This window comes from Alosa pseudoharengus, unplaced genomic scaffold (genome assembly GCF_046254945.1).
Source record: "Alosa pseudoharengus isolate Yale_2024_CS ecotype anadromous, Long Island Sound unplaced genomic scaffold, YU_APseudo_1.1 YU_APseudo_1.1_scf_22, whole genome shotgun sequence".
In the NCBI taxonomy this organism is placed as follows: domain Eukaryota; kingdom Metazoa; phylum Chordata; class Actinopteri; order Clupeiformes; family Clupeidae; genus Alosa; species Alosa pseudoharengus.
The window spans coordinates 32,265,412-32,293,388 of NW_027468680.1; the positions used below are offsets into that span (position 1 = coordinate 32,265,412).

Sequence of the window (27,977 nt, forward strand, 5' to 3'; positions counted from 1 at the left end):
CAATCCTGGCTAATTCAATCTTAATAGACGTGAAACTATGAAAATGATGAAAATGCTTTGTGCTTGCGTCAGTAGGCCTATGTTGTTTGGTGTGTGTGTGTGTGTGTGTGTGTGAGAGAGAGAGATAATGACAAATATTCAATAATAATTTAATTCAATTGGCCAATCTAGCCTGGCCTATAATAACTCTTCATCGGAGAAACTTCTTTCACATCAAAGTCTCTTGAATAATCATGTGACAAATTGTTCACTTCATACGTACCAAATAACATGTGAATGTCACTGTTTGACAGCTGCGTCTATTTCAAAGATCGCGCTTTTACCCTTTGTGTTTGTGTTAATAAAGCGCCACTGGTGACGTCAAACATAAGACCCCAATGCCGTATTTTGACTGCGTTTAAAGCCTCTTCCACACACACACACACACCGAGCCCGTCCAGCCTACACGAGCCTCAGCGCCCACTTTCGAGTGCCGATGCTCGCGCGCTCCTCAGGGATCAGCACCGCTGGCACCGACAGTGAGCGTGCGTGAGTGACAGGCTGCGGTGGTGCAGTTGGTTTTCTCCAGCTCCCCTATATGGCTGTGGATTAGCTATATGCTAATATCGACAGAAGTGAGGAGCAGCAGCGAGGTGCTGCGAGCCGACAGTGGAGGGTATCCGAGCGTGAGCAGGCTCCAGAACAGCCATGGCTGAAGGTGGTGAAGGGGAAGATGAAATCCAGTTCTTACGAACTGTAAGTAGGCTAGTATCCATCATTCCAATCAAGAGGCATGTGGCAAAAGCGTCGGTGCACTTCAGGCGAGCATCGTTGTGTAGTGTGCGATGTTTAAGAACAATGCAGTTAGTCATTGCTGGGTTGTGATGAATCTGTTAGGATGACGGTAATTTAATGAAACACCTTCATCTCCCCGCGACAACATTGATTAGAGCAAAGATACAAACCATTTGTATCTTTCTTCATCGGGGCAGGCAATAGCCAGCCTTCCTCGTGTTGTGTGGCTGTACCCACCACCCGGTAAAGAGAGTATCCTACCTTTGTTTTTGCGCATCCATACAGTGCAATTTCGTTGGATAGGAACTTGACATTTCGCTTCTGAAACAAACAGTATTTTATCATCCATGTGTTTACTCGGAGTAACATGCGGGGAATGATAAAGTTCCAAGAATTTGTGGCTAATTCTGGATAAAACTTGCGTGCTGACATTTTAAAAATCCGTTTAATGCCAAATGACTTAAGGTAAATGGTGGGGTGGGAGTGCGGCGAGAGGGTCTTAATATCTGATAACCTGACAGCTTATCTGGCATTACAGCGTAGCCTCTCGCCATCTCTTCACTGATTTGGTATGCCAGCTTGCACCCTCCAAATGTGAGCTGCCATGTCTGTCCATGTGATAAAAATACTGTAGGCTCTGTAGTGTACACTGCCAGAGGTCTATTGCGAAACATAACTCATTGAAAGTGTTATGTAGGCTATAAATGATTTTGAACACCGTGGTGTCAACCTGTCTGGTGTGGGGATTGTCAACAAAAAATCCTACATATCCAACATTGGCTATCAAATACCACTGACCTGCATCTTTTGAACAGTCATCTGCAGTGAGAGTTCACACAAAGTGAAATTAATTCAAACAATGTTACGCAATTGACAAGAGAGGGGGCTGATGACATTGATTTCAAATAGGCAGCGCAAGTGGCCGGAGGGAGGACGCGCGGAGCGATGAGATAGAGCCATCCATAACGTGCCCTCACAATACCGCTCGAGCTACCTGCGACTAAACCTCAAACCCCATACTAATTGTCCGCCGACATGCGTGATTTATGAAGCGAAGCGTGGCTGAATCTCTTTAACAGCGCTGTCATTCGACACTGAGGGGCGTAAAACTGTCAGCACACAGTGGTCATACAGTACATAGCCTACTTATGGAAGGAAATATGTGTGTCTCTTTATGGCCGGCGGGACTCCTTGTTTTGCTGGCGTTGTTTTCACAGTCTCTAGACAAATATATCATAGCTGATGCATTAAAGCTTAAGCCAAGGAGCACTTTGGAGGCCACTCAAACGATGTTATGTCCGCACACAAAGCAAAGTAATATGCTATGGTTTTAATATGTGCTGGTATGTGTTAAGATGTTGTTTTGCAGTGATGTGTTGAGCTAATGAACTACAAATAGACCGCCCTTGTTGTGTGAGGTGTGTGAGTGAGGTGGAGCTGGCAGTTAAAAACCCAATGACAACACCTGAAGTGCCCAGTAACACCACTTCTTATGACTATTTCCAAAATGTTTGCTGTTTTAAAGCATCACGTTTACCATTACCCTAATATGTGACAATACAGATGTAAGGGTGTTTACATAAACAGAGAGAGAGAGAGAGAGATAGAGAGAGAGATGTACCTGTGAAAGCTTTGAAATTTTCATTAGAAACAGGAGAGTACTTTTGAGTTAGGAGGTATTTAAGTACGTCATTGTGGGAAATGAAAGGAGACCATGAGTACTTGTCTCTTCTAGTAGTAGATCATGGACGACCAGGTTTTAAGAACTCCTGTCTCCAGGCTGTGGTGGGGAGGGAAGAATAGCTTCTTTTAACACAATCAGTGCAATTGAATTTAGTGATAGACAGCTTGAAGTAGCCTAATTTACCTTAAAGTAGCCTTCAAAGAACGTTGTCAGATATGAATGCTCGACCACTATCTGACCAAGAGTAAGACGAAATCTCTACCCTCTCAGTTTTGCCAAGTATGTGTGTGTGGCGTGGTATGTATGTTCATCAAGACTAACCTCTATGAAGAACAGTGGAATATCACAGGGGTAGATATCTTGGAGGTTTATAATTAGCCATTGAGTAGAGAATGAGAAATGACATGACATCATTGGCTCTTCCTTATACAGAGGTCATTACATCAGCGCATGGAGCTGCGCAAGTGTGCTGACATTTCAGCACAATCTTGGCTTCAGGGGGTTTGTGCTTTATATAAAAATACATCCAGGCAGAACTAAAACTACCCAGAAGCCACAAAGCCACACATTGTAGTAGAATGACAAACAGGTTGTTTGTTGTTGTTTTTTTTACTGGTGTGTCCTTGTGGGATGTCATCCCCTCTTATATTTCTCCCCTTTCATCCTTCTCTCCCTTTCTTTCTTCCTCAATCTCCTCCCTTGCTTTCTCTCTTGTATTCCTTCTCTCTTGTCCTTCACCTCTCCATCTCTGTCAAATGTCCTTCTCTGTAATGTCACCCTGTCGTTGTTCTTCCCTGTCTGTCTTTAATCTCTTTGTCTTCCTCCCGCTCCCTCTTTACTGCTCCATCTTGATTACTCCTACTCTCTCCCTCACTCTCACAAATATACTACATTTGTCTGTACTTCTCTTTCAGTCACTCACTCTTGTCCTACACACACACACACACGCACACACACACACACACACGCACGCACCCACATACACACACACACACACAGCCGCTGCTGATGGCTTACCCATAGTCTCTCTCTCTCTCTCTCTCTCTCTCTCTCTCTCTCCCTCTTTCTTGCATATCTCTCTGTATTTCTCTCCTTCTCTCTGTACTGAGGTTGAGGGGGTCCAGCTCAGCTCAGCCTAGTTACTGGAGAGGGGTTCTGTGCCTTTAAGAAATGGAGCAGCTTGTTGCATCTCTCCACACGGGGCAGCAGCTGACTGGATGGCAGTGGGATCAGGTTGTGTGTGTGTGTGTGTGTGTGTGTGTGTCTGTGGAATGCAAAGTGGACCAGCCGTGTGGTGCAGAGCTCGGTTGCACCAGAAATGCCACAGCAATGAGAGAGGCAGGGAGGGAGATACAGATTGATAGATAGATAGATAGATAGATAGATAAATAGATAAAGAGATGAAGAGTGCAGAGTGCATAGCAGCAAAACAGAATGCATGCACCCTCTTCCTAACTAGACCAGTGGCACACACAGAAACACACCTGTAGACATAGCATGCAGAAACTCTGTGTACCTGTAGGCACACACACACATAGACAGATTGTTGTCAGACCCATGATAATGGATGCATGCCGGCACACACACTAATGGACATAGACATGCACTGGAATATCAATGACCCCATGTGCACACTTGAAAGCATGTGCACGTACACGCACACATGTAACCTACGTTGAATTACAGCCCCTCACTGGGCTTGAACCTGCAAACCTGCGCATGGCAAGCAGGCTGAAAACAATGGCAGCTTGCTTTACTGATAGCTTACGAATGAGATTGGTACTTACAGTAACAGTGCACTAATCTTCTCGTCCCAGTTACACTGAAACTTCACAAAATGTAGGCTGTAGCACCATCATGTATTGTGCTGAAATACACACACGCACACACACATGCACACACGCGCATACGCGCACACACACACACACACACACACACACACACACACACACACACACACACACACACACACACACACACGCTTTTGAACGTTCCCCAACACCAACAACATCTAGTCTTTGTCTTCTTGTTAGGCATAGGCACTCTAATAGACCACTTCCCTCATTTTTTAATACGACCTATCTGATATCTGCTTTGCTTGCAAACAATAAAATTGCCGCTATTTACTGTGGAGGAGTCTGCTAATAAACAGAACACCAACAGCTTTTTTTCTCCTTTTCACAACTAAATGAAGTAATTTCCCACCAGGGAGTGCTGAAATGACCCCCGCTGAGCAGACGGTACACAACCGAAGAGGAGAGGGGATTTGTGCGCTACGGGCAATTTAGCGCTGAGGGAAGGGGGGAGAGCAGACAGGAGCGGCTTTTATTGTGAAGTGGGAGATTGGGAGTAAACATGGAGCCTACTCAGGATCAAAACATGGGGGCATTGGGGGCAAGGCAGAGAATGATGGGACTGAGGGCTTTTCTGTGGAGTTTCTCTGTGTAAAGTGGTGGAGTGGTGAGTAGCTGTTGCTCATCTTTTGTTTTCATCAGTGGTGAGTGATTGTGAAACTCTTTGAGATAGCAAAAAATAGAATATAGAAATAGAATATAATTGAATGGGACATACAGTGTATGTTTTATGCTTCAGGTCTATGTATGTCCTTCAGCTTGTATTTTATTCTTTTACTTTAAAATAATGGCTTCAAACTTTTGATGCCATACTGACTTCCAAAATGAATAATGGAGTTTCTGACATTGCCGAAGTGCACCTGGGATACCTTGTGTTTTGCGATGTAACATTTGTTGTCATGAGAAGGATCATGTAGCCTGACCACGCCCACCTAGATCTCCTTTCAGGGAGATAGTAGTCTGGAACAGCATAGTTCACTACCGTTTCCATCGGTCAGCAGATTACTTGCCCAGTCAGCGAAGAGAGGGGATGGCGCTATAGTTTTGAAATTGAATGTGGCTGTGTAAACGGTAGTAGCAACGCCTGCAAAAATTGCAGTTGGAAGGATGTGTAAATGTATTTACAGCAATGGTAGGCCCACATACATTGTTTCATGACTGCCAATGCTGTTTTTTTGGCAGTTTGTAAAGTTTAGGCGAAATGGGAAGATACGTTATGAATCCCTGATTAATGTGATTAATGTGGATGGACCAATGATTTCAAAGTTAGCCCAAAGTCTACGCCTGTCGCCAGGCTAAGGATCATGGCCATTTTAATCAGTTTTAGATGAATTGCCACAGACAGTGGGATATGACCTTGAACTCTGTAAATACTGCCATCCAGATAAATAGAGATGCTTATGCATACTTTACACCTACTCAGTTTCTGTCCTATACACACACTCACACACACACACACACACACACACACACACACACACACACACACACACACACACACACACACACACACACACACACACACACACACACACACACTCACACACACACACAGGGGGCATCAGTGTCAATCAGTTGTAAAAGGCCAGGTTAAGCATGGCTTCATTGACTGGAGCAGCAATCTAATTTAGCCAATCTAATTTACTGCATGTGTGTGAGCAGTACCACAGGACATGGTGTGTGTGTGTGTGTGTGTGTGTGTGTGTGTGTGTGTGAAAGTTAGAGTCTGCACACATGAAGGATCCCTCTGTGTGAATATTTGTGTAGTGTATGTGTGTTTGTTCATGTGTGTAGCCTTGATAACCTACTCACACACACTCACCTGCGGGCATGCACGCACACACACACACACACACACACACACACACACACACACACACACACACACACTCAGGCATAGCAGTCTGTCATAGTCCTGACACATGTGTGGCATGCCTGAGTATGTCGTGGCGTTGGAGATCTTTGCTGTCCTAGACTGCTGTGCAGGAGCGGGCCCAGCCTTACCGTGGAGATATTATCCTCAGCATGTCTGTGTCTAGCAACCTGGGTGACAGCGTGACTCTCCCTCTCTCTGTCTGCGTGTCTATTCTCTGACAGGTGTGTGTGTGTGTGTGGTAGGGTGGGGGTGGAGGGTGGTACCAAAGTCACATCCCTCACTTCCCTTCTTTTCTGGAAGCGTCTTGATGGGAGGATTTCAAGCACCTTGGCTCTATGGAGGCTATAGATTCTGAAAGAGGGATAGAGACATGTAGAAACAGGGACAGAAAAAAAGGAATGTCAGAGATAGAAAGAATAAGTGGGACAAAGAATGTGCAGAGGGGCATAGAGAAGAAGAAGGAGGTTGAGAAAAAGTCAGAGACAAAGAGAAAGAATGATAGAAAGAGAAAGTGAGAAAATGTGTGTTTGAAAAGAGAGAAAGAGAGAGTGAGAAAAAAACAACAAAAGAATGACAGAGAAGGAGAAAGAAGGAGAGAGAGAAATTAAGTAAGGGTGAGAAGGATTTCTTTAAAGGCCAACATGTGAATGGTTGTAGTCTCACCTTTATAATTACATTCAAAAAGGAAAAATCTATCTGTGTGCAAAGACCTTTTTTTAATTGGGAAACGTCAAAGAGCAAAACAATCTAAAGTCTCTCTTGATAGATCTTAGATTGACCTGGCGCTAGCTTTTGTCACATTGAGTCGTTTTATTTTTTTCCGACCTCGTGTAATGCCATCTTGTAGACTTTCACAAAGACACACAGATGTACATACTGATACATTACACACATATGTAGTATGCACATTTACAGTACACAGTGTGCTTAGCAATGCAGCTTATCCTTTCTCAATACCCCCTTAGCAATCGTACCTACAGTACACAAAGTGTTTGACAGCTGTGTGTCAAGGCGTCAAGTTATGCTCAGAAGCTAGGTTGTCCAGATCAGAAATGGAGGTATTCTTAGCTGTGGAAGTGCTGAGCTGTCTCTCATGTTCTACAACAGTCACCCCCCACCCCTCCACACACACACACTCCCTGAAACATATATCCTCTTTCGTTTTCCCTCTCCATCTGTCCTTTCTTCATCATCACTTCTTACTTTAATTCTTCAATTCTGCCCTTCTTATACCTGTCTGCCATTTGCATACCCCCTCCCTCCTAAGCCCCCGCCACCCCCCCCCCCCACCCCATCAGCTCTAAATATTTACTTGCTTCAGCAATTAACATCTAAGTTAATGGCCACTAGAACAAGATCTGCTTAAATAGGTCACACACAAGGCTTCTGGTGCAGAAGTTAACTACAAGAAATGGGCTGTTACTAGGGAATATACTGCGTCAAGTGCCCTTTAAAAATCAATCTTCACCTGCAGGGACGGTTGCCAGGTGTGATGAATACCAAGTCATTTCAGTGGCTGTTTCACGGTGGGAGATATGCGCAAAGCCCCCCCATCCCCCAAAAGGGGGGAAATCATCCCACACTATGTTAGTCATGAGATTTAAATCCAATTAAGCTAGTGATGAGGCTTTTTGTTGGAGCTTAAGCAAGGTGCAGGCTACCCAGAATCCATGCTGAAAGAATGCTTGCTCACTATCATAGTCAGTTGAATATCCTGATAGATGGATTCTGTTCTGTCTTATCATGATTCCTGTGTGCTTGAATGACTTGATGTTAAAGGTGCTCTAAGCGATGTTGGGAAACGTCACTTCTGTTGATGTTCAAACAGAACAGAGAGTTAGCCCGTCCCTCCCGGGCCGTGCAACTGAAACTCTCCTAAACGCACATCTTGTCAGTGAATGGCTGGAAAAGTTTGTTGTTTCATGGTCCAGGCTGCACCAAGCTGTTTTTGTTGTCGTTTTTGGAGCCTGGGCTGTCTACAGAGAATGCATTTTTTTACTGTGTATTCAGGGGACAGGCAGCTAGTGAATTGTGAAGAGATGTTTACTGTATGTGACAAAAATGTTTTAGCTTAGAAACTGTGTGACATCACTTTGAGCACCTTTAAGGGATAATAACTGTGCTGTATATTGTGCTCTTTGTGATCCTTTAATAGACTTTTACACGTAAGCTGTTCTCATTAACTTGACTTATGTCATCAGGGTTTAAGCGAAGAAGCAAGACCATCATGATATTGTCTTTTGTTGAATTAAATTGAATTGAATCCTTCTCCATGTGATTACATTGCAGATGTGTGTGTTCATTGTACTTCTGTATCTTCAATGAATGATACAAAAATTGCTGAAAAACAATTTCAGTGCAACACAGTGGTGGAATACTGACCTGCATGCCCTGATCTGTAATAACATGTAAAATAATACAATGGGAAACTGCTATTGATTTTATCCTGCTCACTTTTTTATTTGCACCTCTGAGCCAGATAGCACAGACATTTAAACCCATAGTCCTGTACTGCTCCACTGATTTTCTCCACCATGCTCATTAGGATTATTTCATTACCTAAAAAGCCTTTTCCCCTCTCTTTTTTTCTCTGGTCCCCGACATCTTAAAGGCAGTGCTGGCTAGTGAACAGAGAAAGAAAGAGGAGGACTTATTTGAACTGGAAGCATTTCTCAGTAGAAATCTTTTTTCTTCTTCCTCCTCTTCTCCTATACCCTCTCTCCTCTCTCTCCCTTTTCCTCTGTCTCTTCTCTCTCTCTCTAACTCCCGGAGGATGAGGAGAGACAGATGAGATGCTGAGGAGAATGAAGCCAGTCCTCAGCCGTGAGACAGGCAGCTGAATGGCTGCTGTAATGAGCTATCGATCCCCTAGCCCTGCTAAATGAAGAAATTTCCTCAACAATGTCAGCAGGCAACGCCGTTAGCAAAGCTGATCAGTGTTTTCAGCCCACCCCCCATCCAACCCCCCTCAAATATATCTGACCCCCACCCCCCCCTTGCACACCGAATCACTTGGCGAGTAAATTGTCCTCGTTATGAAGATGGATCAGAGATGTTAGTTGTCTAATTTTTTGTTGTTGCTCAGACTGTCCAGAACTGGTTTAGCCTGTGACTGATGTTAAATTAAGTGCCCAGGTGCCTCGCTACTGACCGGAGCTGCGTCAGCAGTTGGTTGTGCTATACGAATGGACCACAGCACATCTTTTCTTCCAACAACACTGATCAGGGGATGCGAGGACAGACATACACACAACACACACACTCACACTCACACCTTAGACTGAAGTCTGCTAAGTAATCCCTTGCTTGATTACAAAATGAGTGACTTGAATATGTCACCAAGCCTGTCATCAACACTGTTAACAATTGCTTGGAGAGGACAGCTTCTTCACCAATGGTATTAGACGCCGAGCTTTAAATGAAATGCTGCTGCAGTTAGAGAGTGAAGCCATCTTCAGTATCTTTAAAGGATAATTCCGGTATTTAGCACTTTGAGTCCCTTTTCTGGTTTGTTTTGGATGAACTAGAGTGGTGGACACCGACATGTAAAGTTAAAGGTATACTGCAGTTTCAGGTATTTTTGGCGACTGTAGAGCTCCCCCTAGAGTCTTGATATAGTTATATTTACTCTGCCATTGTAAATAGCCTACTTCTCATAGCTTGTTCCCCCTGTACACAATGAAAATGCTTTTGGTTGTGGAGGTTCAAAGAGCTATATTACTGACAAAGTAATGTTTCATGATTCTCGCGATGTAATGTTTCATGATGTCTTCAGGTCCACTATTCTTGGAGTTGCATGGCTGGTTCTCTCATTAGCGACTCACTACGGCTATGCTGTATGGATATGCTAGGTGAACGATTCCTCTTTTACAAGTTTGTTTACCATCAAATTGGCTTTGTAAAGGTTATATTAAGGTGAAGATCTTGCATAGTGTACCTTTAAAGGTGCAGTCAGTGATCGTACGCAATTTCAGGCCCATAAAGTTTTTTTTTTGTCACATTCAGCAATGATCTCCTCATGATGCGCTAGCTGTCTATCGTATGAGAAGACTAAAAAAAACCTTGTGTCTGTAGGCAGCCCAGGCTCCAAAAATTGGAAACAAACAAAGTGGGAGCAGCCTGTCCTCCAAACAACGCAAAAGTGTCTGCTAATACATTTAAATAGACACATAAATATAAACACAAACATGACTTCCTGCGCAATCACTGACTGCATATTTAATATCCTATAAGCTGACTCTCTATATGACAATTTGTCACTGGCACTGGACTATGAAAACCTACAGCTCTGTGATGGACATATAAGTGACAGCACCTGGAGATTCCACCAGCCCAACAATTGCATCAGGATGCTATTCTGAACTCTGTTACATGTTCCTGTTTTCCTGTCAGTCTTTTACTGGGATTAGCTATTAGCTGTGATTGAGTATGACATCTACCTGAACACATCTGTGCCTGTGACAGGTGAGAATGAAAACAGTGGCACCAGACCTTTAGCACCAGGCTAATGAACTTGGAAAAAGGGGTGCTAACGCTTTAGAGTCAGCCTAATGAAATATGAAGAAAAAATGCTAGTCTTTAGACTAGGCTAGTGCTAATTTTATAGGTGAAAGGCATGCTAGACATTCATTATTGATTTAATAGTGAAAAATGTTGCATTTTAGCTCTTAAAATGACAGCAGGCCTGGCTATATCAACTTTACAGACTATTGTCAGACCAACATTAATGAATACAAATTATACCATGTCATAGTCCAGAAATTACATTGTAGTATTGTAGAGCAGCATTCAACTGAGAACAAAAGGAAATGGTTTATTCTGTGAGTGTAATAGCAGTAATAATCAGCGGTGCACTGATAAAAAAATAGTTGAAGACAATAGTGTCTTGCTCCTTGTTATGAAGTATTTATTCCGTAGACCACACAACTGTTGGAGGGTTTGAATCTAATTCCTTTGGCAGGTATCTGTCAAAAAGTCCTCCATTACCTTAAAATGGAATGTTTTAGTCTGCCATCAGAGGAAGAGAGCAAAGCCTTAGTAGGTGTGAATGAGACTCTGGCCCTGTCCTTTGGCATCAGGGCCTGAGTCGGGTCTCTCTCTCTCCTTCTGTCAGCTAGCAGGCAGGCTGGGCATTAGCTTGCACTGTACCAACATGTCACCTACCTGACACAAGTGCTCATGTCACTTGTGTGAAGGTGACAGCAGTGTGAGACTGGGAGAGAGAGAGCGAGAAAGTGTGTGTATGCCTAGGGTGGGGGTGGTGGGGCAAACTGTGACAACCTAATCCAATTTACTTCATGTCCGCTCTGTACCCTCCATGGCTCGGCTCACAGGCGCAACCCCAAAAATCCGTTTCTACTCATGAAGCATTGTCATCGCAGCTGCAGGACGCTACCTCTTTCTCCATTTCAGGCTGAACCAGGGGATATGTTACAGGGAAGGGTGGCATCACACATTTCTGGAATGGCTGCATGGCAAATGCGAGTGATAAATCATCTTGCTCTGTGCCAACTGTAAAGGGATCACCCTTGGTATATTACCTCTTGTAAAATAAACAGGGGGTTTATATCTTGGCGGTCAGAACTTAGCAAGTAGAAGCCATGTGAATTGAGAATTGAATACTTGACCTCACTTAAAGACTAAAGTAGACTATAGGCTACTACTTTTCTGCACACTATTAATGTTCATATACACACACACACACACACACACACAAACACACACACACACAGACACACACACACACACACACACACCTTTCTCTAACAAACACACACAAACACACACACACACACACACACACCCTCAGACTTATTAATTTGTCTATATTCAGTATTTTGTGGCATTCATGTTCGATTTGCTGTGTTCTCCGTCTTTGAACCAATAATGAGGTTAAATGAGTATGTCAGCTCCTCCACTTAGCCGTAAATAAAGTCAAATGTCTGTATGGTTGATGGAGGTGTCATGAAGATGAAAACGAATAGTGGCCTGATCCTGGTGTTGACACGTATGCCCACACTGCATCAGTGCGGATCCAGTAACTCATGCTGAAGTGGGCAAATGGGGGTGCAAATGGGGTGCCCAATGCCGTCACAGGACCAATTTTAGCCCGAACATGCTTGTCGTGTACCTCCATACATATGTTTGCATGTGTTTGTGGCTGTCACAGACTGTCTGAGTGGTTACTTCCTGCACAAAGAAGGATCTCCAACATGCACCGAGAATCAGGATCTCAAATGACTGAAGTGGAACTACTGTATAATTCAGGAGGCTTTGCAAATGTTTGTCAGTGCCGCATTGTTCTGGAAAAGGCTGGTGGTACTCTTTGTCGTGTGACATTAGCACGACCCCATTTCCACAGGAACACCAGAGGAGAGCTGTTTTTTTGTTCCCAGTCGCTCTACTTTTTAGAAAATTGGCCTCTAATGTGTTTCTGAGTCACATTCACTCTCACTCATACACTCCAGCAGGGCTGTATAAAGAGTTTGTGACATAGTCCAGTTTGCACAAACTTTCAGTCTGGGTACTGTCTTAATCCACAGCCTTAAAGGAAAACTCTGGCAATTTTTATGTTTCTTGAGATCACCGATACACTGATTTCTATTTCGGTATGAATAAAAAACTAAATAAAATAAATAAATCGGATACCTAGCTTGAAATTGTTGCAGCTAACAGCTAGAGCAACCAGGCAGCTACAGTACTCTGCGTGCATGATTTCAAAAATTGTCAGAATTCTCCTTTAACATTGAGATTACATGTTCAGTCTCACTCTGAGCTAACCGTTGCACTGAGAGACACTTGTCTTCCTCTCTTTCTCTCTCTTTTCTCCTCCTCTTCCTGCCTTGCTGATGCCCACTGCTCTAAGCCTAATGTCCAATATTGACGACAGCGCCATTCCCCAGCTCATAAAAGATTCATGCCACTTTAACAACTTCTGCATCTGTTCCTTGCCACAAGCACAGACCAGGAGATATCTAGGCTTTTATTTGGACTTTGTTGAAACACAGTCAATGATGTGTGTAATAAAACAATGTATTATTCTGCTACGGCAGCAACTAAGCAGGCTGACCAGGAACTGCTGAGTGTTGGCTGGGAGAGAGAGGGGATATATGGCAATGGTCAGTATTAGGGGTGTGATAGGGTGATGTGTTTTCTTATACCCTTAGGCTCTGACCTCAGTGTTCAATGTCAATCTCTCTCTCTCCCTCTCTCTCTCTCTCTCTCTCTCTCTCTTTTTCAATCCTTAGGACACACACACACACACACAAAGAGGCAAGACGTGACATTAATAACTGCTCTAGTGTTCCAGGTTCTCTTAATTCCAGACCTGGGCCAGACATGATCCACACACAGCTGCTATCTTGAGGAGCTATCTCCCTGGTTAGCAGAGGCGGACAGAGTACACAGCTTCCTTACTTGAGTAAAAGTAGAGATACCCCTGGCTAAATTTTACTCAAGTACAAGTAAAAGTAACAGTCAGATGTCTACTTAAGTAAAAGTACTGAAGTACTTGTTTTTAAAAGTACTTGAGTATCAAGAGTAATTTTCTAAATGACTACATTTTCTAAATAATGCATTACTACTGCCACAGTGCTTACATTTATGTACAGAAACGTCTTACATGGAGTTATGATAAATGTTAATGTTATACCTTGGAGAATGTAAAAGGAATTGAAAGTAAAATCAAGTCATTTCCATATTTCTACCATGTTGCCAGGGATGGACAGTATTTCTAATACATGTATTTCAAATACAAAATACTATTTTGTAATTGAAACACTTGAAGCGAAAACTATCATTAACTATGATATCATTAACTATGATTAACTATCATTGTTCAGCAAATTGAAATAGTCTGGCGAGGTGGGGCCACGGGTTGGCACATTCCCGGCACCCATAACCTGCTGTGTCTTCATCCATTGTTTCATCCATGGTGTCGTCTCTTATCTAAATCTCACCATGGAGTTGACTTTGGCGGAAAGCTGAAGGTGATTGCTGATAGGCTGTCCCAATCAGTGGTGCCTGCACAATCCAATCACGTTTGAGAGGGAAAAAACAAATTGAGGGTTTTCGAGATTTTTCTTTTTTCATTTTGTTTTTTTAGAAGAAGTAACGGGTACTCACGGTTATGGATAGAAATGTAATGGAGTAAAGAGTACAATATTTGCCTCTCAAATGTACTTGAGTAAAGTCATGAGTACTCCTCAAAAATGATACTCGAGTAAAGTACAGATCCCTCAAAATTGTACTCAAGTACTGTACTCAAGTAAATGTACTCCGTTACTGTCCAGCTCTGCTTGTTAGTGGCCTGAGCCTGATGGCTCACACCTGAGGCTTGGCTCAGAAAATCTCACATAAGGTCACCTCAAGGTGACTGGATATAAACTCTGTTGGTTCTAACTAAGGCTGTCAAAATAACTGATTCATTTCGATTAATTAATTTGAGAAAAAATAACTGATTAAAAAAAATAGTGCAGATTAATCGATTCTGTATGACCTTTGACCCTAAGCCGTTCTAGTCAGTAACCATTAGACTGTAAAATGAAGGAGAGAGAAGAAAATGTGCTGCCTAGATCATTGATTGGAACGTTTACTTTTAAAAAACCTGATGGTGTTGATAAAAATAAAGTGTTGATTAAAATAAAGTCCTATGCGATGTCTACAGCAAGGAATTTACATATAACCGGAGTTCGACAACTCTAAAGTCGCACATCAATGCAAAGAAATAGTGTTGACATTGAGGGGAGTGTTATTTTATTTTTATTGTGTCCCCTAGCCTAGGTTATATCTGTGGCCTGAAATGTCTTGTATGTGAAAAAAAAAAACTTCTTCCCGAAGCACTTTTGAATTTATTTCCTCAGCATATTAGGTCATATCATAGATTATTATGGCCATTATTTAAAAAATTAATTTTTAGAAAGATTGTTCCAGTGCACCTATGCAGCGTTGTGGAGGTGGGGGGGTGCTACCACAGAAACCGAAAATTCTCAGGACAGCAGCATGTGTCCAAATTTCAATCTTAAACGTTCTATTTAATCATAAACTATCTGAAAACAGGGCTTTAAGTGTAAAATAGCGAACTTGTCCTTTAATGTCTCTATGCTGATTATTCAATGATTAATTTGAATTTAAATATTTAAAATACTTTCACAGCAAAAATTATATATGCGATTAATTTAGATTAATTAATCACAGAGTATGTAATTAATTCAATTACATTTTTTAATCGATTGACAGCCCTAGTTCTAACATTAAATGGTAGTGGTGGTAAAGGTGGTTATGGTGATGCTCTCTGCAGTGTTGCGGTAAGATTGGACAGTGATGGTGGTGGCATTGGTGGCCTATGCTGTGTTGCCCCTGGTGGGCTCTTTGCAGTGTTGCAGCAATATCCGACAGTGTAGTCCACTAGAATAGAACAGTATTCTGGGTGTTACTCCAGTGTTCTGACATTAAAGCGCCATAACAAGTTACTGACCAAACAAACAGGGTACTAACAAATAGGGTACTAAATGCCACTAACAACTGTAGCCCAAACATGATTGTCAGTGTACATCCACAGATGTGTTTGTGGCTATCATTCTCTATGCCCTCTTGGAGATCACAGTGAAGGTGGTCATGGTGGCCTGTGATGTGTTGCCCCTTCTAGGGTATCTCTGCAGTGTTTCAGTAAGATCGGGCAGCTGTCCACTAGAAATGCACACTCCTCTGTCCAGTGTGCTAGGGAGCATTACTGAGAGTCGCTGACAGAACACATTTCCACATTTTTATGTGCTTTCCCAAGGAAATTAGAGCCTGCGATTGATTTCTGATGCGCCAGAAATTGCACTGCAAGAAGTTGTGGGCATATAAAACATAGTTAGACCTCTACCTCTGCAGACTGGCAGTTCTCGCCTGTTAATGATATTTTCTGACTCATTTTTTTGTCATTACTTAGTGCTGTCTGCTTCCCCCTCTTTGTTTCTCTCTGTCCTTATCTGCATCTCCTCCTCCTGCGTTTCTCTCTCTCTCTCTCTCTTTCTCTCTCTTTCTCTTTCTCATTCTCTTTCTCTCTCTCTATATTCCTTAGAGCTCCCATCACATCAGCACTGAGCCTTTGCCTTGGTGCCTGTCAGCTGCATGTAGGCTACTCTCTCTCAGGAAGCATTAGAGCAACACCACATTAGCATCAGCTGTTACGTTTGTCTCAGGCTCTGATGAAGACAGTTCAGCTGCAGTTCACAGAGACTAAAAGACCCCCCCCCCCCCCCCCTATTTTCACTGTCCTTCTTATGGCCTAGACTCGATCACAGATGCACTGTTCTGTGGGTCCTTATTCTGATAACCGTCTGAGAGTACCAATACAAAACTCCTCCTGACCACCGGGAGTAGGTGTATGTTTCTCATGTTTATGTAGTAACTGCTAAGTCCTTTTTTTGTGTGTGCAGTCAGGAGATTGCACTGGGGAAATATATCAAGGGTGAGCAAAGCAGACAGTATAGAGGCCAATCTACTTACAGTGCCGGAGTGTGTGGGGGCCTGTGCTTTTTACATAGATTTTCTATTTTATTCTCTTAGAACAGAGCATAATCTAGTAAGGGACAAATCCTCCGTGTGCATCCACGATAAATCCTTTAGTATGAGAATGATTTCTTTCTTGATAGTGCCTGTAGTGCTATACTGAATGTGCAGTATACAATGCAGTGGGTTTTTGTAGTGCAGTGCAGTGCAATATTGCTTGTATTAAAAGGCATTGTTTGTGTGGAGGAAAACTACAGTATGGTTGTGGCAATTGTAAATGTCTACCACCTTTCAGATGAAGTCAGATACAGACAGCTTAATTTGGCTTCTATGTGTGTTGCAGTAGAGAGCACAGTGGGTTCAGCAAAGGCAATCCCTTCCTCTTCACACGGAAAGTGCAACATGCTGTGTTTGTCACTATGTGTTGCAGTGATTTGTCAGTCTGCTTTTCAAAACCATGCAATGTAAGCTAAGTAATATGACTTGCTGCAGCACAGTGCAATGCAAAAAATAAAATAAAAAATATACCGGTATATATATTGCACAATGCACTATGCCAGTTTCCTGTCATAGATGATAGATTGGGTGTTATGGCAGCAAGCGTTTGGAAGGGAGTCCCCCCTCACACACACTATGGAAGCCTTCGACCTGTTTGGCTGATGAGAGTGTTCAGATGCCAGGTGATTGGCAGTGGTATAGTTTGGCAGTAACAGTAGCAGGGCTCTTCTGTGGTTAAGACAAGCTAAAACAAGCTAAAACCTTTGCTTTCCCCAAGCTAAATCATTTGCTTTTCAGCCTCAAATGGTAACACAAGATGTAACACAACTCATACTCCTTGACCATTCAAATAAACCGACAAAAAAAAGGTATGAAGAAAGGTAAAGTGCATTGAAAAAGTCAAAAGTTTTTTTACATGTAAGAGAGATAAAAAGAGAGATCTTTCTGGAAGACTGCACATTCCTGTTCCCACTAAAGCCATCGGGAAGAAAAGCTTTTTGCCCAAAAGCCCACTCTGGTTTGTGAGGGGGCCAGAGGAGTTTTGTTATTTGTTCACCGTGCTACACTAGCAGTGGCCACCATCCCTTGGGTGTGTTGCCCTCCATGTGAAGAGGCAGGAGTGAGGGGGTGGGAGGAGTGGGGAGGAGGTTTGTACAACCTTTCCACTATTGTCCACCGAAGGCCTTCAGCTCACTGAAGGAAAGCTTTCAGCTCATCAGCTTCCCCCAGGCAGGGGAATGGAGAGAGAGGCACAGAGGCATATCTGTGTGTTCTGAGTATTCTGCAGACACAGCTGAGTTAATCACTGGTCATAAAGTCAAGTCTAGTCAAGTTTATTTATATAGCGCATTTCATACACTGTGCTTTACATAAACAAAACCAAACAATAATAACAAATAAAACTTGAAAGACATTATATAGTTGCAAATATCATTGGTTTATACTACATTGCTAGCCTAGAAGCCAGCCCGAACTTACCCCTCCCACAAAATTGCACAAAAGTTGAGATTTTGGAATTCGGTCTGGAGTCTATATGCCAGGTTAAGATGTGTTCAGGCCAATCAAATTGTTTGGGTGGGCTTTATACGGGGATGGACAGGCAACGTTGACGTAGTCATTCACGTCACCTGAGTGTGCTTGGGTTGTATTTGTTTACTACAAAAAGGATGTCGCTAGAGAAGCAACATGTTCAGATTCCACTATTGCTTCTCTTATACATTGTTGTATTGACAGCACAATAACTTTAAAAGACGAACAAAAAAACTTGATTTTTTTTCAAAAAGAAGGTATTTTTGCTGATCTCCATACGGGATTCACAAATTTAATTTTGTTGATCTTATTGGTTAGGTCTATCCAATTACATACAGTGGCATTTTTTCCTTGTATTGGTTAAAACACACCCTATAATCAAATTCAAACGATGTTTGATAAGAATTCCTGCTATATTAAAGTATTTTTCAATGTGTTTAAATAGCCAATGGCTAATAGTAACTATTACGTTTCCTTAAACCTAAATCACATGGAGAGATGTCAAAACAAATTTATGCCAATTATGAAACATGCAGGACTGGAGTAATGACTCACTGTGTGTTAATTGTGCTAATGGGTGTTAATTATGACCTAAAAAGACCTGTTTTTCCATTGATTTTTGGTCGATGGTTCCTGGGTCCCTGGGTAACTGAAAAACTGGTCACATGTAGCCCAATAGACTGATAAGGAATAGAATATTTTTGCCGGGGGGCCACCACCCCTCTGCATTGCCCTCACCAAAAAGCAACATTCACAGAATAACTCGCCAACTGTTACACCCAAGATTACAAAAATGACCACACTGACACACACACACACACACACACACACACACACACACACACACACACACACACACACACACACACACACACACACACACACACACACAAACATACAGAATCCAGTGAATAGATAGCAAAATGATCTGAGGAGGTATGGTGGAGCCATGTGGTAGATTTTAAAGCACAGCATCCCAACTTCAGAGAGAGGGAGAAGGGGAAGATGGGAGGGAAATGGGTATCTGACCACAGGGGCACTTTCATAAGAGGGGCATCCCAGGCAAATGTCAGTCACAAGCTCCAGTAGATTTGCAGACACACACAGACATACACACAGGCACATTCATTTGTACAGACAGACATTCACACACTGGCACACCTTGTAAAGAAGTAGCACAGCGGTGCATAATATTGCGGCTGCATGATGGTATAAGTGTACTTACGCAATGCATATACAGACAAATAGCAACCAAGCATGTATGACTTGCAACCTAAAAGGAGTTGCAGGAGTAGGGGATGGAGAGAAGTGATGTGATGGTCATATTATGTATTGTATGTGTATAACTATATTCTTTGGAGATTATCATTTCTTGACCAGTTTATTTTGCAGTGATTATTGTAAATGTTGTCCATATTACGTAATATTGATTGTCATTCCAAAGCTACATATATCCATGGAGGTACAGTACGATATGAAAACTCAGACACTTCTGTCCTTTACTGCACTTAATGGGACTGCACACATGAAGCTGCACTATCTTTGTAAAGACACTGTAAGCCCCTGCAGAATAGCACATTGTAATTCCCTGCATGTGTTTTTAGTGTGTGTATGTGTGTGTGTTTTTACCGTAATTGAAGGAAATGGCTACGCCTGGGAAAGACCCACTGTGTGTGCTTATGTGTGTGTGTGTTTAAGGTAATTGAGCTCAGCAATGATCCTTATTTCACAAGTACTATGTACAGGGTAATTTGATATGTCCATTTCACCTGAAAACAGCGTAGTCAACATGATGCAGTGCCTTCCTCAAACCCAGGCATTTGCTTCAAAGACGGAAAAATTACACAAACAGGCGACGATAAAGGTGTAATTTGCAGCTGCAGTGTGATTGATCGTACTAGCTGTAATCAGCCATAATCAGCCTGAGAGCAGATGTAGGCTGCGCATGCAGCTGTCCACACACCATGAAGTAGGGATGTGTGTGCTGAGTCTTACAGGAGAGGAGAGAGGAGGGGGAGAGTACGGTAGTGATGTGTATATAGCACAGTTTACATAGAGAGAGTTGAAATAGGTGTGCATCATGGTGTTCTTTATGGTTATGGTTTAGATATGACGGATGCTTTTGTCTAAAGCGACTTACAGTATATGAACAGTATTGAAGTATTGAATAGTGTCAAATAAAGTTGAAAAAGCCTACATTAAGCATAATAGTAATGCTAGTTACAATATCAATAATAGTATCAGATATCAACATTAAGATAATGAGTTTTCATATTAACAAAACCATAAACATACAAACCCTAATAAGAGAATGAATGAATGAAGTGTAAGGTGAACAAATTAATGTTTTTAATCTGTGGTGCTCATACATTTGTGTATGGGATCAATATGTTCACATATGTGCTTGAGTGTGTGTGAGGATCAGTTAGCTTACTTCACTTAGTTCATTGTGATAGTCCTAATATTCTAGTCATAATGCATCTGGTTGCATTAAAGGTGTACATAAATGTGTGGTTTTGTGTGTGTGTGTGTGTGTTTGGGTGTTTGTATGTGTGTGTTGGTGTGTGTGTGTGTGTGTGTGTGTGTGTGTGTGTGTGTGTGTGTGTGTGTGTGTGTGTGTGTGTGTGTGTGTGTGTGTGTGTTTTCTCTGACACCTCATTCAGTGTGCGGGCACTGCCTCGTCTCTTTGATGAGTCATCGGAGCAAACTGCTCAGCCATCTCATCTAAAGCGGCCCATCAGCCGCGCACCCCCCCCCCCCCCCCGGCAGTCTTAGTCACCGCATGTTTCCCCAGGACCCAGGCACCGCCACACAGCTCTGACTCACCCACCACCACTTTGATTGGAAACATTTTAGCCGCTTGTCAGAAAGAATGTTCCAGAGCACCGTTTTACCTGCGTTGTGTCTCGCGGTTTGTCTTTGAAAGCGATGGCTAGCCTCGACTGTTATGATATCTACCCATCTTGCCTCTAGCCTTACCAAACATTTTGGGGACAATTACCAGAGAGGGGTGAACATAGATCTCTTCCTCCACATGGTTCAAATGGGTTCATTTTGAAACTAACAGCTTGACGCTCATGGACTACAAATCTTGTTTAGACAGAGTGAGATGACATGCAGTAAGGAAATGTAATCGTGAAGTTTATGAAATTATTTCAGGCATCTGGCAGCCTTGTACTTGTTGTGCTGTAAGCTAAACTCTGAACGGTGGAACTGGAAGGCCTATCAGTTTACAGAGGGTGATCGTATTAGTGTCTGGGGGGCATCTGCCCTTGTCTGTAAAGGCAGGAGATATTCAGTTTGGGGCCACGAGATTTGATCTCATGGCCTTTTACAGCTATGTTGAGATTTAGGTACAGTGCCCTGCTGTTGTGGAAGAATAAAATGTACATCACACAGGGGTTGTGAGGCTGAGTGATACATTGCGTATGCTGGGTACGCCAAGGTCCAGGTCTCCAGATAGCCCTGCTCTGAGTTCATTCATATGGAAAATTCAATGTCGGAGTGATTTGTTCTCTGAACAATGAAAACAAAATTGAGGTGAAAGTAGATGACCAGCAGAGAGAGGGGTGGAGGGGAAGGGAATCCAGGATATTCCACATCCAGAGTCAGTCATATGAAGAAAGACATGCAGAATCTGTAAGCAGTGCAAGCAGAGGCAGCCAGAAGAAATTATGTGAGAAATATCAGTAATACACTAGAAATTGTGTGGATGCTTTAGCTGTTAGAACTTGCCTATCTCTTCCTGTTCTATGTTCTTGTTTTCCCCAAAATAATGTTCACCTACACCAATTTGAAATGCCCTTGTTGGATGCAGTTAGATTGTGGGTGTTGGCGGTGTACTCACCAAAGCAACAAAACCATTTCCTGAAGAGGCCTTTCCTGGTGGTTCACAAGTTCAAGCCCCACCTGTGTAGTTATGGTTTTCCAAATGTGTGTGTGTGTGTGTGAGAGAGAGAGACATAGAGAGAGTATGTGTGTGTTTTGGGTGGGGGGGGGGGGGGGGGGGGGGTAGTGTTATGCTAGGCCTGTGGATCTACTGGAGCTTGTGACTGACCTTTGCCCGGGATGCCCGTCTTAGGAAAGTGCCCCTGTGGTCAGTTGGGATGCTGTGCGTTAGCTGCCTACCACATGGATCCACCATACCTCCTCAGATCATTCTGCCATCTATTCACTGGATTTCCTGGCATGGGATCAAGCATGTGGGGGTGGGGAAGTTGGTGTGGAGAGAGGAAGAAGAAGCGAGAGCTCTTTAAATAAAAGAGTCCAGCGACATGAGGCTGAAGGCTTTACTTTATGGCCGCACATCTCTCAGCCGATAGGGATCTCTGCCACTATAAATCTTCCTTAAACGCTGTTGGAGGAGGGGGGGGGGGTGGTGGTGGAGTCGTGCACTCACCACCTCTCTTGAAAACGCAAACACACAGGCGCACACACACACACACACACACACATGCACACAGACACACACACATACACACACACACACACACACACGCACACACACACACACACACAGACTCATGTTTAAACAAACTTATGTTTCTACTTATTTAAGTTCTGGAACAAGGGTGCCCTATCTCCATGTGTTAAAAAAAGACAGAAAGATTCACTTCATTTTAAGGAGGTGACAGATTTGTGACACTAAGTTATGTGGGCAGAATACAGCTCCAGTTTCCAACATGTCACACGAGCCCAAGTCAGATTTGACGGAGCGGACCACATGTTGAGTTACCAGATAAACACTGCGTTGGTGTGTTTGGAAACACATTGTGAAATGATTGACATCTGTCTAAGCTGTGTTTCTTAAAAATGTGTCAAGGCAGCCTGTGATTACACTGGAACTTTACAGTCCTTTATGGTGACAGAGCAAAACAGTTCCCTTAAATGATGCAGTGGTATTTGCAAGGAAGTTGTCTGTGTGAAGATGTTGAATAGATACAGACTCCCCAGGACTTTTGAATGAATAATGCTCAATTCTATTCCAAAAGCTTTCTTTTTTGGTCTCCTGCAGAAAGCTATTTTTGCATTTCTTCTGGTAGCCTACTGGTTTACATACATTTCATAAATGTTGATAACTTTTTGTGACAGACTCACAGAAAAAAAACAGGATAGCAGACAAGAAGACAGGAGTTGTTTAAAGCCACACATTAAAATTCAATGTGCACTGTGGTCTGTAATGAGAAAAAGTAGTCTGTTTTGTGGCTCTGAAGTCCTGGAAAATGTTTTGAACAGAGTGCTGCTGGTCTCAGCACTTACAACTGAATGCAACTGAATGTGTCTCCCCGTCTCTGGCTTGAGGATTTCACAGTTTGCCATGAATCTTAATCTACTTTATACTGCATGTGCATGCTTACACAGAGGGCAAAACAGAGGCTTGATGAAGGACAGACAGAACCTTCTCTAGAACATAGATCAATGCCTGGAATTGTGCGTTTACCACTACCGTTACCGAATGTCATAGCTCCTCTGCCAAGCAGGTTATGTGTTCATTTTGTCTGTCTGTCTGTAAACAGGATTACACTAAAACTACTGGCTGTTTTTCATGGTGGAAAGGTGTAGCATTAGCCTGACGTCGTGGTCGTTTTTTTTAAAGTTATTGCACTGTCAATATCTTGTACAACAGACGCGATAGCGAAATCTAGCTTCTAGTGGATAGCGTCTAGCTTCTAGTGGAAGGGTTTTTGTTGCAAACAAAATCAACCGATGCATGCTCAGGTGACGTGATAGTGAGTGTTGGAGTGGATAGTGAGGTACATGTAAAACAGCTCATAATGTCAACAACCAACTAATAGCACACAATGCAGGCCACTGCAGTAGGAAGTATCATTCACTGAGACTATATGGATGAGAAAAACACAGACAATCAAACCTGTTCCAAAGACTTCATGGAATGGAAGGATGAAAGGAAAGTTTGGCAAAACATGAAGGATTGGCAAACATGATTGGCACAATGACAGATATATTTGCAATCATACAACAATGCAATACAATGGCCTTTAGTATGACAGTAATGTAATTGTACTGGCAAGGCAGGTGCAAGCCTTGTAGAGCCTTTATTCTGCATGTTGTGGAGAGTGAGATTGGTTGGGGTGAGGGGGTTGGGGCTAGCACTGGGAATTGATGTAACTCAGGGATTGATGTCCAGGTTGAGAGGATGTGTCGTGCAGCCATAAGCAGGCTTTTAGCTGTGGCCTTTTAGCTTAACACTGTCTCTAAGGCCCTTTACACATTATGCATGTGCCAATGCACTTTGTTCTTTGAAGGCAAAGCAAGGCGAGGTGAGGCTGGGTGCTGCTGTGCCCCTACGTCCTTTGAAGAGATGAGAGGTGAAGATCTCCCAAGCAGAAAGGCTTAACTGGCCTGTCCTGCCCAGCCAGCACAGCAGTTTGTCCTCTGCCTAAGGAAGGCACAGCATAGCAAATATAGGTCTGGGCAGTAGTGGGACACCATAGGGCTTATCATGCATTGTGCTAGAGCATTGTGGTCTTGGTACAAACTTGACTATTGATCAATAAACTGGCAGGTCTTTAGTCTTAAATCCTTAATTTTGTCTTTCAATACTGGTTACTAGAACTAAGTGCAGGACATTTTATGGGATAGAGAGCGTGTTTGTGAGAGAGAGACAGAAACAGACACAGAGAGAGAGAGCATATCACAAATCATATCCCATCTCATGAAAGCCAGGCTTAACCAGGGCAGGACATGCAGCAATTTGCCTGATGTATGGGTGAAAAGCTGACATATCACTGAATTTGACACAAGTGATAGCTGTAATATGTGATAGCTCTTTCAGCCTTGCAGGTTTGGGCCTCTGTGTGTCTCAGTTTGTTTTCATCAGAAACTCTACAAAAGCTGTTGAGGTATCTATGGGTGTCCAGGCATGCACATACAGTATGATGCTGAAAACAGAAGTGTTAGCTGTGCATGAGCAGTCCTAAAATGGATATGGTGGATAGCAGTTGATACATGGTGCAGATGCATGTGTGCAAACAAACAAACCCCATTAAAGCTACAGTATACTGTATATGCCCAATCCAAAAATGAATAAACCAGATAAGTATACACACACATGCGCACACACACACACACACACATACATACACGCACAGACATACACGCACACGCACATGCACACGCACACACACACACACACACACAACACAGCATAGTGTAGTGCTGCATTGAGGGCTCTGCAGACCCTAAGCGAATGCTGCAGTGGGCTATTGTGCAACATCTCTCCTTACCATCCCATAGCAGCTCTCTCTCTCTCTCTCTCTCTCTCTCTCTCTCTCTCCACTCCACTCAACCACAGAGCCACCGCTTACACCTGGTTTCCATCCCTTCACAACACTGGTCAGCTCACAGCCACGCTCCAGATTTTAAGTAGGTTACAGAAACTGGTAACTTTTTTCTTTTTTTGAAACACACTGGAAATTAATGTAATTCAGAAATGATTTTGAGGCAGACAATGCTTACCTTACTTAACTTAGTTGGTTGTTGTCACATATGAGGTTATCGGAAGCAACTTCAAAAGTAGCTGAGTTTTTTATTTTTTTATTTGATGAGATCACTTACAGATGGCTTGGCTTTGAACATGAATATATTAGGACTTTTAGAGTGCATTTAACAGCCCACTGTCTGTAAAGCTCCCACAAGTTGACAATTGATTCTAATTAAATGTATCCCTGAGCACACTTGATATGATGCTCTTTAATCAGATAGCATCTTGCATCGCATATAAGGCCTCTCTGCAACTTAGGAAAAAACCCACATGTGGGCTCTGCAGTGAGTGTGCTCATAACCATAGGAAGCGCAAAGGCGCAGCTGGCTTTCTCCCGAGCGGTGGCAACCCAAAGGGAGCTGTGTTGGAGAGCCGAGTTACATCAAAGCCGCTAAGAGTTTGTTTTGTAAGTTCATTATTTCATTTAAAAAAGCTGAACACTCTGATCAATTACCTCTGCTCTGTTTTGTAGTGTAAATTCCCTCAAGGATGTTAAGCTAACTTGTAGCGCCCTTCCCTTCAATAAGTAGCTTTTTTTCATCTATGTGTCAGGAAAAAGTACATGAGTACTTAAGTACAAAACAAAAGAGTTGGGATAAAAGAGCTTAGACCCCTGCTGTGATGAACTCACATTCAGAGAAAAAGTTAAGTGTTTATGGATACCAATGGTGTTGCATTATAAATGAGAATTACATAGGATTATATAGATTTGTTTAGTGATCTCACAGTGATTTTCCTGGGTGAAACATGTATAGCATGTATTTTTGGAACAGCATAACATGCTATACATACAGTATGATATCATTTTCTGCTCATGAACAACACAGAACACTGTAATTGAACAGGAATAGCCGTTTGAAGATGATACACTATTTGCAGTAACATCATCTTAAAAAGTGTCAAACCCACAGGAAGATGCTGATAGAATAGGCTATACAGCAGTCAAACTGGTCTGTCAGATGCTCTTTTTTGAGACTGGGAATGTAGAACAAATAGCTCTTACAGAATACAAATGTATGTTCTGTGGGCACGCATGGTTTAGCATGTACTGTTGTTGCCACTGGGTTCTCCTGGGTGCGAGGGCAGAGGGGGAGGCCCGCTCTGGGTGGGGCTGGGCACAGTTCGCTGGCTGGCCAAGGCTGCCTGGGCAAGGCGAGGTGAAGCCAAGACAGAGAGACAGAGATGGAGAATTGATTTATCGGCGTGCTGGCTGCGCTGTGCCTGCAGTAACCTTCTGTTTTATCTCTGACAGGATGATGAGGTGGTGCTCCAATGTGTCGCCTGCATCCAGAAAGAGAACCGCAAGTTCTGCCTCACCGCCGAGGGGCTGGGGAATCGACTCTGCTACCTGGAGCCCACCTCAGAGGCTAAGGTAAGGATTCCTCTCACCCCCACACCCCTTACACCCTACACCCCCCCAAAACAACATAAAAGGGTATGAAACACATTTGTGCAATTTTTGGATCAAAGGCTACTGTAAGTCCTGCTGTCATACACCACCACCAAGAATAAGAATAAAAAACAGATAGAACAGAGGAAGAATATTTGGTTGATTTTCTTATGTGGTTACATTGTAGTAGAAATTGAACTTCCATGTTTTGTGTACAGCTTCATTTTGTATGCTGTAGTAGTAGCACTTGTAAGGGCTAGTGCAGGAGTGCAGTGTCAGGCCACTGCTCACTCCTGGGTAGTCATCTTGAAGCCACTGATGCTGCAAGAAGGACGTCTCAGTACAGAGCTCCCTTTGAAAACCTTTATCAGAGACTAATTAAAACTTGGTCCTTCCAGAGTGATGGAAAGCTATCAAAGTCAGTCCACTCCACACATGGCAGAAGACCGAGCTCTTCTGTCAACACTTCAACATCTGATATGCTGTCACCTCTACACCTCATGCTCAACATGTCTGCTGTTTATTTTTTGCTTGGGTGAGGTTAGTGTTGGAGCTGTGGAATGGGCTGGCTCTCTGGCAATTATGTGTCTGAATGGAAACTCACTCATGTGGCTCTTGAGCCTCCTCGATCAGCTGGAGGGGTGTGATGCAGGGATGTAGCCAACTTGTCAAGGGGTTGGGTCATTTCCCTCAAAAGAGTACTTGATTATTACAGATGAAAAAGTGTGTGTGTGTGTGTGTGTGTGTGTGTGTGTGTGCGTGTGCGTGTGTGTATGTTCACTCCAAATCTTTCACAAAAAAAGTTACAAGAAGAACACCAGCCAACCACTGCAAGTGAATGTTCAGATATAACCTTCAATCAGTTGGCTCAT

The 27,977-nt window shown here is 42.9% G+C and overlaps 1 protein-coding gene across 1 annotated transcript in view; it reads left to right on the forward strand.

Annotated features, from left to right (window-relative positions):
• The first annotated feature begins 554 nt into the window (after positions 1–554).
• The window catches only part of LOC143139155 (ryanodine receptor 3), a 205,393-nt gene continuing 177,970 nt past the window's right edge, over positions 555–27,977 (forward strand). Inside the window, exons 1-2 of the mRNA XM_076299756.1 lie at positions 555–735; positions 26,968–27,087. Coding sequence (XP_076155871.1) covers positions 688–735; positions 26,968–27,087 — 168 coding nt within the window. The 5' untranslated portion in view covers positions 555–687. The remainder of the gene's footprint in view (positions 736–26,967; positions 27,088–27,977) is intronic.